The sequence below is a fragment of the Crotalus tigris genome, unplaced genomic scaffold (assembly GCF_016545835.1).
Source record: "Crotalus tigris isolate CLP2741 ecotype Arizona unplaced genomic scaffold, ASM1654583v1 scf7180000017666.27876245, whole genome shotgun sequence".
In the NCBI taxonomy this organism is placed as follows: Eukaryota; Metazoa; Chordata; class Lepidosauria; order Squamata; family Viperidae; genus Crotalus; species Crotalus tigris.
In genome coordinates, this window is record NW_024096551.1 from 41388 (window position 1) to 54952 (window position 13565).

Consider the following 13565-nt stretch of genomic DNA (forward strand, 5'->3'; position numbering starts at 1 on the left):
TAGAAACAGGTAGATTCTAGTTCTGCTTTAGAAAAAAAGCCTGGTTGATCTTGGGCCAGTCACTTTCTCTGAGTCCTAGCAAGAAGGGCACGAGGGCTGCTACTTTATTCACTTTATGTTTGAATGATCTGGAAAGTTTCTTAAATGAGCTTGATGAATATTTGTCAAGTTGTGGAAGGAAAAAAATCTGTGCTCTGATGAATGAAGATGATAGATTTTAGTTTTTGAGAAATTTACTTCCTGTAGAGCAGGGGTGTCAAACTCGCAACGTCACGTGATGTGTCACAATATATCACGACTTTTTTCCATTGCTGGCAATGGGATGGCCATGGTTTCACCATGACGCATCTGGCCCGCAGGTTGGCAGTTGCACACCCCTGCTGTAGAGAGTTACTCAGTGATGACATCAAAAATCAGGTTAAAAGAGTGTTTAGTTTTATTATTCACATTCATGTTCTGGGAATAGAATTACACTTCACAGAAAGCTTCAAATCTTCTCTTATTTTTTAAAATACTAAAAAGACTCATACAGTATACTTTCACTATTATTAATATTTTCAACACTAAGGTAACCTCTCAATTCCTATATGGAGTTGCCATTAGGGCCAAGAAGGTGTCATCAAATCTAAATGATAGTTTAGTTTCTTACATGTCTTATATATTCCCAACATAGACATTCTGTGGGAGACAGGATAGTGTCCTATAGAACAGGGCTTTTCAACTGGTGGTACATATACCACTTGTGGTACTTTGCCACATGGCAGGTGGTACGCAACTGCTACCCAAGTATAGTGGGGGAGGGGAATGAGCTGAAACAACCCAAACTTGAGAGAGAGGCAGCTGCAGCCACAGGACTGTCTGGGCTTGGCAGACTGGCAGGGCTCCAGCTGATTGGCTCCAGCTGATTGGTGCTTCCGGAAACAGCGCGGAGCTGGAGGTGAACTGAAGAAAAAGGGGGGAGGAGAGGAGAGGCTATAAAAGGAGGTAGTTTGGGCGGGAAAGGGGAAAAAAGATAACAGGGAAACAGAAGGAGAGGTCACCAGGCAGGGAGGAAACAGGGAAAAGAGAAGAAGCAGTAGCTATTGCTGGAAGAAAAGATCTCTTGGTTCATTTTCTCCAGCCAGGAGAATGCAATCAGTGCTGATGAAATGAAAAGCTGGCATGTCAGAAAGGAGATGGGTTTATTTAGTTCTGGATCAGCTGGCAGCTTGATTTGTTTACCATAAGGATTTTTGTACAGTTTTCACAGTGTTTTGTAATTCAGAGGCTTGGTTTGTGTGCTTTGGTTATTGGAATATTTTAGTCTAGCAATGAGTCCAAAGTGTTGACTTCCATAGGTTTAATCCCTTTAAACAAATGTAATTAGTTTTACCCCCTTATCTTGAGTCTATCTATATGACTTTTAGAAAGTTTTCTTTGAAGGTAAAACAGGCTTAATTTAAAGCTAAAGCTTTTCGCAATTGCCAGAGCCTTTCAATCTCGGGTTGCAACATTGTGACACATGACATGCCTGAGGCAGTTTAAAGAAGGAAAAAAACAGAGTTTATGTGTTTCTTTATTTTGTGAGTCTTTCTTGCTTTGCACTTGATTCCTGTGTCTTTAAGGATACAGGGAAGGGATTGGGAGAGGGTGCATTCTTACTACACTGTGGAAAAAGCTCAAAAGGGAGAGAGAAAGAAGGGCCGACCAGCTAGCTTAGGGGTCTACAAACTTAGGAACTTTAAGACTTGTGGACTTCAACTCCCAGAATACCTCAACTAGCCATAATGACAGAGGAATTCTGGGTGTTGAAGTCCACAAGTCTTAAAAGTGCCAAGTTTGAAGACCCCTGAGCTAACTGGTAGTGGTGCATATTGATAAACATAGATAAATTCATCATACATTTGTCAGTGCAAAGAGAAAGTGATTCAGCAAAGGAACAGCCACCAAAGAAATTAAAACTAGTATTTTTTTTCTTTTTTTCTACAGTTTGTAATATTTTATTAAATTATAGAATAAAATACAAAAATACAAAAGCAAATAGTAGGACACAGTGAGGAGGAAAAAGTGAGGGGGAGAAGAGAAAAAGAACAGACTTCCTCTGTTGCAGTGGAAGGAAGCATTAACATTGAACCTCAACTTTTTACTTTTCCATAATATTATAAACTAGCCATTTCTAAAACAACAAATGAACCTAATAAAAACAAAAAACAAAATGCCCCCCCTTTTTTTAGTTATTAAGTTTTTGACATCTTGATAAGCACTGTTGAATCTTTTGACAAATTTCAGTTCTATTTTCTTGATTTAATTAGAATTTGCAAATTCTTTAAAAGTTGGAAATTAAAATATTTCAGGTTGTTATTAGTTATTAGGGTTCATTAGTCTTTTAAATAGACATTGGAGAGATTAGCAATGTGCATATTAGATGATGGCATTTATCAGAATGGAGGATGAACAAAACAACATGCTTCGTAAGGTAATGAGAAGTTGTTGAGTCTGGTAATATTGGTAGTGGTATGAGCAGAGAGTTAGTATGGAAAGCCAAGAGGATAACCTTGGGGAAGCTAAGTAACAGTTGAAAAAACAAAAACAAAAACACGGAAAAGCAGTATTATGGTTCCTTGATTAGGCTGTTCTTTATTGTTAGCTTGTTTGTCTGAGTAGATAATTCTTTGATTACTTTACTTTTTAATTGTTGGTCTAGCATTAATCTTGATGTTAATCTTTTTTTATCTGAGTGTTAATTGCTGGGGAAGGTGTGTTTTGATCTTTTTGTTCCCTTTTTGGCTTTTTAATTATGTCTTTTGAATGGTACGTAAATATTGATTATCTCTATGTGCCTATTGAGAGCTGATTTGCCTGAACGCCAAGCTTCCATGAATTCTCTAGTGTTTCTGAACTTGGTTCAGTCTAGGATGCTCACATTTTCCCAGTTAAATATGATTAATTCTATTCATGTGTTGTGAAATGAAGAAATTTTCATCATGTCTTCTGATTTATAGTGGTGTTCATGGATACATTCTATAATTTGTAAGAAAAATATTGTGCAGCAAGAGAATGAAATGAGTACAGATAGTCCTTTACTTACAACCACAACCGAGCATAATTTTTTTGTTATTAAGCTAAACTGTTTTGCCCCATTTTACCACCTTTCTTGCCACAATTGTTAAATATATCACTGCAATTGTTAAGTTAGTAACGTGGCTGATAAGTGAATCTGGCTTCCTCATTGACTTTGCTTGTCAGAAGGTCACAAAAGATAAATACATAACCTTGGTATATTGCAGCTATCATAAATATGAACCAGTTGCCAAGCATCCAAATTTTGCTCATGTGGCAATGGTCATAGATCACTTTTTCATACTGCAAAGTGTGAAAAATGGTCATAGATCACTTTTTTCAGGACCATTGTAACTTCGAATGGTCACAAAATAAATTGTAAATTGAGGACTACCTGTACCTATTTATTCCTGCTATGTAGATTTTAAAATCTATTTTACAGTTTTCTTCCATCTCTTTGAGCAATATGTATTTAAATCCTTGCAAAATATACAGTATTAATGCAACTAATACTGTAACTAGCATCTTAGTTGTCGTAGACCTGAAATTAAAATGATTCTAAGCATAGCTACTAATATGTGAATTATATTTAGTTATTGTCTTCATTCCCAAACAACATGAAATTAAATAATTGCTAAAGTTTTTAAATATACACTAATTGCATTGTTTTTCGTCATCCATCCTTATCTTTATTTATTTCAGGGGTTTTAGATACTTTTGTTAACAAAGCTCACTGAAGGTAACTAAACATGAGAAGAAAGCTAAACTTGTCTGACCTGACTGATAATGAAGCTGAACATGTTCTTCTAGTGGTCCAACGAGATTTTATCCTCCGCAAAAAAGAAGAAGATCGGCTGAAGTAAGTATTAAGACAAATATATTATTTGGAAATCAAAAAACTATTTATTTGTTGTTATGCATCCCCTTTTTTATACTATGTTACAAATTAAATTATTTTAGACACTTACAAAAACAACCCAGTAAAATGCAGATTCTAAGGTTTATAAATTGGCATCAAAGAAACAAGCTGACTCTTATTTCTGCATATATATTTTGTTTTCACTCACAAAAACATATCTTAACAATTCACATTATCAAGAGTTTTAAAAAGGGCTGATCATTCAGGCCAGATAAGAAAGTTGCAGCTAGCATTGGTATGATTTCTTATGCCGCTTTGTTCTTGGAATGTGACACATACAGTAATAATTTTTAGAGATCTGAAGCAATGTACCCTGCCCTCCCTAAGGTACTCCTTAAATTATAATGTAGTTTTACTCACTACATTATATCTAAGAGTTTTCTATCTCTCCGTCTCTTTCTCTTTCACTCCGCTTAGGGACAAAATATAGCAAATAAACAAATGTCCTTAGCGATGTACATTCATCAGTAGTTGGGGTTAGGTTGCACAGTAATTCCTCTTCAAATATACACTTAGTAGCAACATTATGTAGATTTCTGTATGTTTGATCCAGTCCTAGTGTATGCTGCACCCAAGTGGTCTCTTTCTCACAACAGCCAATAATTTTCATGATTTCTCAGCATTGCTCAGATTGGCACTGAATTGAATTTAATTGAAAATTAAATAATATTTATCTAGTCAGAATTGTTGTAAGGTTCAGAAGCACAACTCTCTTCTAATACAAAAGCATTATTATACCTTTTCAGTTTAAAATGCAATTTTTGTCATATGACTGTTAATATGCTATGTTATGCAATTATGTTGCATAATGAAAATATGTGCACCACTGTCTTTTTTTAATAAATTGTAGGGTCAAAGGTAGATGACATGAGGATAATTGCTGAGTTCAAATAAGTTAATATCACTAATAATATAAGTTGCATTTATATTGCTATATAATATTTTTCCACACTTCAATACAAAACTAGAAGCATTTTTATTTTTTTATTTAAACACTTTGTTGGAAAAGAATGGGAATATAACTGTAGACTCATTCTGATATCCAAACTATTTACAAATGGGTAGATTAAAAAGGCTTAAAAAGGCTAGAAAAAAATAAGTTTGGTTTTACAATTCCAGTTCTTTCTAAAGCAACAAGCTTGTTTTATACTACTTTGGTAAGAGCATACTTAGAATATTGCAGCCATTTTTGTCACCGCAATATAAAAAAGATGTTGAGGTTCTAAAAAAAGAGTGCAGAGAAGAGCAACAGAAATGATTAGGGGACTGCAGGAAGAAAGATATGAACAACGTTGCAAGAACAGGGTAGGTCTAATCCAGGGGTAGGCAACTTCGGCTCTTTTGTGACTCATGGACTTCAACTCCCAGAATTCCTGAGTCAGCTATGATGACTCAGGAATTCTGGAAATTGAAGTCCATGAGTCACAAAAGAGCCGAGGTTGCCTACCCCTGGTTTAATCTAATGAAGAGAATAACTGGGAGTAAAAATGATAGCTATCTTCCAATATCTAAAGGGCTGTCACAAAAAAGAGGACAACCTAATCTCCCAAGTACCTGAGGAAGGACAAAAAACAATAGATGGAAACTTATCAAGAGATCAAGCTAGAACTAAAGAGAAATGTCCTGATGGTAAAAACAATTATGCCATGGAACTGCTTATCTCTGGAAGTTATGGAAGATTTGAAGAAGAGATGAGACGACTATTTGTCTGCAATGGTATAGGATTTCTTGCCTAAGCAGGGGGCTGGACTTCCAAGGTCCCTTCCAATTCTGTTATTCTATTATTCTGTTAGATTGTTCCCTAGGCAGCATCTCTTTCCCTTGTCCTCAGGGTCATTTCTGTTCCAGTTGAGGTGACAGTGAAACTGTCCTACTTAAATGGGTCCAGTTAAATCTGATCATTAAATTTTATTATATCAGGCATAATTTCTCTATAATAACCATATTTGTGTATCTTACTCTTTCTGAAACAAATTTTACTTATTATTGTCAATATCTAGATACAGTTTGTACTAAATTATTATTAAATGTTTAATATTCTCAAAACCCATATAGTTTAACAACTTCCCTCCTATAGGTAAACAATATTGTACCAGCCTGCCTGAAAGTACCATAAATAGATAGTGCTAATTTTAAAAATAGCTTGACAAGTGACAAACTGTCTGTTAGTATTTGTTGTTTCTCTAAAATGTCCCTGAGGATTTTTAAAAATAAAGGTAAAGTATCAATTCTATATTACAAACAAAACTTAAAATACAATTGATAATTTATGTCTTCCAATAACTAGCTTTTGACTGACTAGGTATACATTTAATAAATAGCTTTATGGAGGCACTGAATGTTTTCCTGAACAAAAGTTCACAAAAGTTCATGAATGATAGAGTTTGTGGCAAATAGAAAATCTTTTAATAGCTACAAGTGTTCTTAATTTATAGTTTTAGTAACTTGATTTAGTAACCATTTAGTTACAGAAAACTATTTGTAAAGTTGCTTGGACACTGAACATTAATTGAAATCAACTTCAAAATTATTTACTTTTAATCTTACATTCTAGGACAAAAATATGAGATATAGTATTACTGTTTTATAGGCTTTCATATAAGAGACTATTAGATGGATCTCTGCTGCAGTTGTTTTCACATTTAAGAAGAAACATGTTTATGTAACAGTGGACATGTTTGTGATAGTTTTGGTTTCACAGCCTTTGCCCCCTTTTTGACTGTTAGCAGTAGCCAAGCACCAGTAAGGGATCAGCCCCAGAACTGTTTTGCCTTATCTCCCATACATTTTTGGGTCCAGGCTCAAATCCTGATTATCTCTTATTTAAATATTTTCTTTGAATTTAAAGAATTTCTTATAAAAGTGCAGCCTTTTTTTCTTTGAAGATAAACCAGGTTTAAAATATGTTGATTTCAGCCCTATTCTCCAGAATGTGTACTTAAAAAGAATACCAGTTTGGTTTAGTGGCTAAGGCACCAGACTAGAAACTGTCCAGTGTTACAGAAACTGTGAGTTCTTTTTTTTTTTTATTGAAAATTTTTTAAAAGTTTTACAAATCAACCCTCACCCAATCCCTCCCAAACCCACCCCCCCCTCCCCAGACTTCCCAGAACTGAATATAGGCTTATTTAAAATTTTAAAAAACTTTTACAACTTATAAAATAATTAATAATAAGATATACATAACATAAACATTAAAAAAAGAAGTACTTAAAAAAGAAATAAAAAAGAGAGGAAAGAGAGAGAGAAAGAAAAAGAAAGAAAGATAAAAAAATAAAAGAAAAAAAAGAAGAAAGAAAACAAAAGACGGGAAAAGAAAAGAGAAAACAATCTATACAAACTATAAAAAAGCTAAATGATATTTTTCCATATCCAAATTATATTGTATAAAATTTATCCATTTTTCCCATATAACAAAAAATTTCTCTTGAGATTGCTCCTTTAAGAAAGCCGAAATCTTTGCCATTTCCGCCAAGTAAGAAACTTTATAAAACCACTCTTGTAAAGTAGGCAAAGATTCCTTCTTCCAATATTGTCCTACTAACAGCCTTGCGGCTGTAATCAAATTTAACATCAATATAACTTCCTTAGCATCACAATCAGTAACAATACCTAATAAAAATAATTGTGGGGTAAATTTAACCCTCCTTCTAAAGATTCTTTGAATATTCCACCATATCTTAATCCAAAAAGCTTTTATATTTTTACACGACCACCAAATATGGTAATAAGTAGCATCCAAACAACCACATCTCCAACATTTAGGCTGTAGATCAGGGTACATAATAGACATTTTTTGTGGATCAAGGTGCCATCTATAAAACATTTTGTAAAAATTCTCTCTTAAATTCTGAGCTTGTGTAAATTTAACATTCCTCACCCAGATAAGTTCCCAGGTTGTGTATAGGAAACCGTATCCATCTTAACTCCTCTCTTTATCCCCTCTATCGCATGCCAAGGTATAGCCCATAATGGTATTTTAAAATCACTTTTATAATATTTCCTCCACACCCTAAGCAAAGAAATCCTTATAATATGAGATTTAAAAACCCGATCCACTTTTTTATTAAAAATTAAATAGGCATGCCATCCAAAAAGTAAATCCCAACCCTCCAAATGGAGTATTTCTACATTTGTTAAATTCATCCAATCGCTAATCAATGTTAGGACCACAGCGTCATAATATAGTTTCAAATTCGGTACCTTGAGTCCACCTCTCTCACGAAAATCTTGCATAATTTTAAGTTTTACCCTTGGTTTTTTCCCTGCCCAGATAAATTTGTTAATACCTTTCTGCCATTCATTTAAATTAAGTTCATTCTTTAAGATAGGTAACATTTGAAACAAAAAAAGAAATTTTGGTAGGACATTCATTTTAATAACTGCAATTCTACCCATAAAAGATAACTGTAAGTTATCCCAATTCTTTAAATCCTTCTGTACCCCAATCCACAACTTTTCATAATTGTTTTTATACAATTTTACATTAGAAGCAGATAATATGACCCCCAAATATTTTACCTTATCAACAACTTCAAAGTCTGTTAAGTTAACCAAGGTCTGTTTATCACAATTAGTCATATTTTTGGGTAATATTTTAGTCTTATTATTATTAATTTTAAAACCCGAAACACACCCATATTGATGAATCAATTGTAGTAATTTTACTACCGAATAAGTAGGTTGAGACAAAGTAATAACCAAGTCATCTGCAAAAGCTCTTAGCTTATATTCTTTTTTATTAATCTCTATTCCTTTTATTTCTTGAGACTCCCGAATTTTAATCAACAAAATTTCCAATGTTAAAACAAATAATAACGGAGATAATGGACATCCCTGTCTTGTACCTTTTTCTATTGTGAAAACCTCTGACAAACCCCCATTAACAATAAGTTGAGCAGTCTGTTTTTGATATATGTTAGATAAAGCTTGTAATATATTTTGTCCAAAATTCATCTCCTTGATTAAAGATAACATAAACTGCCAGTTCAATTGGTCAAAGGCTTTTTCAGCATCCAAAAATATCAGCCCTGCAGAGACTTGGTTGTTTTTATCTAAATATTCTAATAAATTAATCTTGTGCAGACGAGCCTGATGGGGGAGGAAAAGGTGGAGATGTAGCCTTAGGTTGCTGCACGGGTGATGTAACTTTAAGTTGTTGTTGAACAGTTGCAATAACAGGAGAAGAAATCACCTTAGAAACTATAGAAGCTGGTTGTCTCTTTGAAGCCATTTTTTTAAAATTAGTCCCTCTTTCTTTCTTCTTAAAAAAAAAATGCTTAAATCTTTACAAATAAAAAAGACCAGAAAAAATGCAATAAAAATAAGAACCTCCAAAACACTTTAAAAGGAAAAAGAAAAGAAACTTAAAAGAGAAAAAGAAAGCAATGCTAAGCATACATTTCATTCAGTCCGTCTTTTCTTTCCGGAGATAGAAAAAAAAAACTTTCAAAGCGCCATTTTACTTTCACTCTCACTTTCCGCCCGAAAAAAAAAATAAAAAAAAGAGTCAGCATAAGCTAAAAAAAGAATTAAGAAAAATAAATCTTTAACTCTAAGTAAAATCCTTTAAACAGTTCTGTCCGCTTTAAAAATCACTCACCAGAAAGCTTTAAGTGTGGAGATGGTAGCGGCGTTTCGCTTTGCTTCCAAAGAAACAAAGACAGCTGAGAGGCGGAGAAGGCATGAACTCCGAGGGAGCACTCTTTCTACCCCCCCTAAAAGAAAATCCAGGGAAGGTTAAGAGGTTCTACCTCTATTCATGCAGTCTCTACCCCTTCCCTTCACCCGGGAAGGGGATTTCGAACCGCGGGCCAGCTGATGAACGCTGTGCTCCGCAGATCTGACACTGTCTCAGGAGGACGGCTACAAAGTAGCCGCCATCATCGTCGCTTAACCACCGGAAGTCGCAGAAACTGTGAGTTCTTGTCCCACCTTTAGCATGAAAGCTGGCTGGTGACTGTGGGCCAATCAGTCTTTCTCAGCCAACCCATCTCATAAGGTTGCTATTGTGGGAAAAATAGGTAGAGGAAGGAGTATTATGCATGTTCATCACATTTACTAATTTACTAATACTAGTACTACTAATAAAGGTAGGATAAAAATAAATATTTAAAAAAATATTTCAGGTGATGAAGGTGTTCAGTTTTATGCTTTTCTTATTTGGCACATAATCGATCAGTCATAGTGCAATTTCATATGACTGCATCACAATTTTGGTCATTGCAGTTGTTTTTTAAAGTTGTAAATTAAAATAGCTTAGCAAGACATGGGGTGTTAAACAGGAAGTTGCAGCAGTCCCAGATAAGAAGGTGAGGGGTGGGGGAGGCTGGGGGAAGCCCTGAGTGGGCTGGCAGAAGCTGCATGCTGATCTGTGGAAGCCTTGTGAGGGCCAGCAGAGGCTGCTTGGAAGTAGATGCTGCAGGTTGGAGAAAAAGCGGCAGAAGCAACTTAGAGATCTTCTCTGTTCAATTAATTGATTGAGAAGAAGAAGAAATCAAAACAGAAATAGACAAAGCATGTAGAATAAATTCCTGATATGCCAGCATGAGAAAAATACTAAGAGTCTTAGATTGTCACTTCAAATCTAAACTGAAAATTGATAATGTGGATATAATTGTCCTGAAGGAAATCCCTGTCATACTTTTTGAAAAAGATAAAAGCTTATATCTTCTTAATGGACTTTCTGAAGGAAATAAAAATCCCATTCTGCTGGGACAAACCTGAAGGAGTGATATTTACTTATCAAGAACAAAGATATAGATTGAATTTCAGAGAAAAAGCCAAGGATTTCTTGAAGGAACATAACTAACTTTGAACCCAATACAAGAAATGAATATGGATAAGCAATTGGATATGGACTAGCCTCAAACATTGGACATAGAAAAACAGGAAGAGGCTGAGAGGATGATTGAACAAGAATTTGCTACAGTGTTCAAAGATGGAGAATACATGCATAACATGGAATAGGAAAGGAAAAAATGTCTGCTCCAAGCAGAAAAAAAAATATTTTACTATGTGAGAAAACTAAATATTGATATCATTTGTCTTCAGGAAGCACATTATTAAAATACAAGACAAGAGGAATCTAACAAACAAAACATTAGGTGAGGAATTCATCTCAGTTGACGTAAAAAAGATTAATGGAGTCATCTTGTACAATATAAACATAAGCTAAATGATGATAAAATTATTTTTTTTTTTTGAATATCTTATGAATCAGTTAGTACTCTTTTCTATGAAAACTGGTGATTGGAATGAAGTGACCTCCCCAACCCCAATAGAATATCTATCAAAAAGATCAAATCCTCTGAGGATAAATTACCAAAGATTTTTTTCAAGATGATGGACAGTTTTGTATTAGAGTTATGGAGGCAAAAATGGACTTGCCAGAAAATATATTTTCTTTTCAGAACAACATAAATCAGTCTCAAGAACTGATATTACATGGATTTCTAAAAGCCTCCCAAATAAAAATTTAAAAGTTTATATTTTTGCCTAAGTTTTTTTCAGATCGTAATCTAGTTCTTTTGAAACTCAGAAAAAAGATTTTGAATGAGAAATAAAGTGAATCTATATTAATAAAAAGGAGACACTTTAAAAGAATATTTTGACAATTTTGACAAAGGGATAAATTTAATGACCGTTGGAGATGCTACTAAAGTAATCATGAAGGGTTACTTTATACAGTATAACTGTTTAGAGGAGACAACATCTCAGGAAAAGATCCTGGATGGAATTAAAAATAAAGAAATTGAAATCCAATGGATTCTAAAATTGTACAACAAATCAAATCGTTACATCAAATCATTAACTATGTTAACATTCCAAGAAATAGAAACTAAACTGAATTACATGAAACTGAAGCATTTTGAATTTGCAAATAAACTAGGGAGATGGCCTGTGTACAAATTGAGAAAGGAAAAAAAAAGAAAGGATAGAGATACTCTCAGGAATGTGATGTAATAACAGATAGAATGATCTCATTAAAAAGTCTTTTTATAACTTTTATTCCAATCTTTATAAGAAACTGGAATTAGATACAGAAAAAAATAGATAATTATTATAAAGACAACATTTACCTAACTTAGGCAATTGTTGGTGTAACAATTTGATTTGATGTATGATTTTAGAATCCATTGGAGTCTTTTGCAATTCAATTTCTTTATTTCTAATTTTATCCAGGATCTTTTTCATCTTTTCCTCTAAACTGTATAGAGGATACTGTATAGAGGAGTACTTTATATACTGTATAAAGTAACCCCTCATGATTATTTTAGTAACATCCCCCACAGTCATTAAATTTATCCCTTTGACAAAATATTCATTAATTTCTTTTTGCAGTCTTTTAAAATGTTTCTTTTTTATGAATATAGGTTCATTTAATCTATCATTCAAATATTTATTCTGAGTTTCAAAAGAACTGGATTAAAGATTGGAATAAAAGTTATAAAAAGACTCTCACAACTAAGAAACAACTTATAAATGAAACAATAACCCCTTTGAAATATCAAAGAGGTTATTGGTTCATTTATAAGTTGTTTCTTAGTTGTGATAGTCTTTTTATAACTTTTATCAGAAATATCAGAAACTATTAAAAAAAATGAAAGCAGTCAAAGCTTCAAATATAGATGCTCTTACAAGTCAATACTTTAAATATTTTGAAGACCAATTCCCACAGTCATTAAAATATATAATAAAAACCCTTGGAAAGAGACATCATTTATTACCAAGGGAGGGTCAAGATGCCTTGATATAAAAAACCCCCCACTATAAACCAATTTCATTACAAAATACAGGTAGTCCTCAACTTACGACCACAATTGTGCCTAAAATTTCTGTTGCTAAATGAGACATTTATTAAGTGAGTTTTGCCCCATTTTACGATCTTTCTTACCATAGTTGTTTAGTGAATCACTGCAGGTGTTAAATTAGTAACATAGTTACATTAAATAAAAGAAAATGTTTATAAAATGTTATGGTAATGTGCAATGAGAAATTAAGTTTGGCTAACTAATTTATGGTCGTTTTTCTTCACACATTTTATGTGACAAAGACACTTAAAGTGAGGAAAATATCTTGGCAAACAAAGAGGAACATTTTTAAGAATGAAGCAGTTTTATACATTTCATAAACAAAGAAAATAAATACACAGTGATTTTTTTAAACAATCCAATTATTTTCCTAGTATTTTCCAGAGTTCTGAAATATTAAAACAAAATAGTTATTCTTAGTTTTATATATTGGAAATTGTTTATTATGCATTGTTTCTTTAAACACTTGTCTATTTTGAATTCAGTTCATGGCACAATTCTACAACTAGAATTAGCAAAAAAGAAATGGAAAACAAATACATACTATTTGGGAAACAGTTACATACTATTAAGTTGATGTGAGATCAATTTATATTTTAGTTTTATGATCCCAAATGCTAACAACTTCGAACTAGCTAAATGACATTAAATGACATGTTTTTGTGCATCATTCTGTAGGTTCCAAAAATACTACCATATGCTACAAGGCTTTCTTTTATAGTAACTCTGTAAGTGAAATAAGTATTAGCAACATTAATAAATGATTGATTGTATATTACAAAAGTGAATAATAT

The 13565-nt window shown here is 33.2% G+C and overlaps 1 protein-coding gene across 8 annotated transcripts in view; it reads left to right on the forward strand.

Moving 5' to 3' along the window:
* LOC120304946 (myosin VIIA and Rab interacting protein) overlaps nucleotides 1-13565 on the forward strand; it is a 104571-nt gene that overhangs the window by 22656 nt on the left and 68350 nt on the right. For 7 of the 8 annotated variants that reach the window (XM_039336075.1, XM_039336080.1, XM_039336077.1 and 4 more), the window contains exon 2: nucleotides 3742-3898. In XM_039336075.1, coding sequence (XP_039192009.1) covers nucleotides 3789-3898 — 110 coding nt within the window. In that variant the 5' untranslated portion in view covers nucleotides 3742-3788. Of the gene's footprint in view, nucleotides 1-3741; nucleotides 3899-11011; nucleotides 11065-13565 lie in introns of those variants that run through there. The other variant, XM_039336074.1, reaches the window with a different exon arrangement.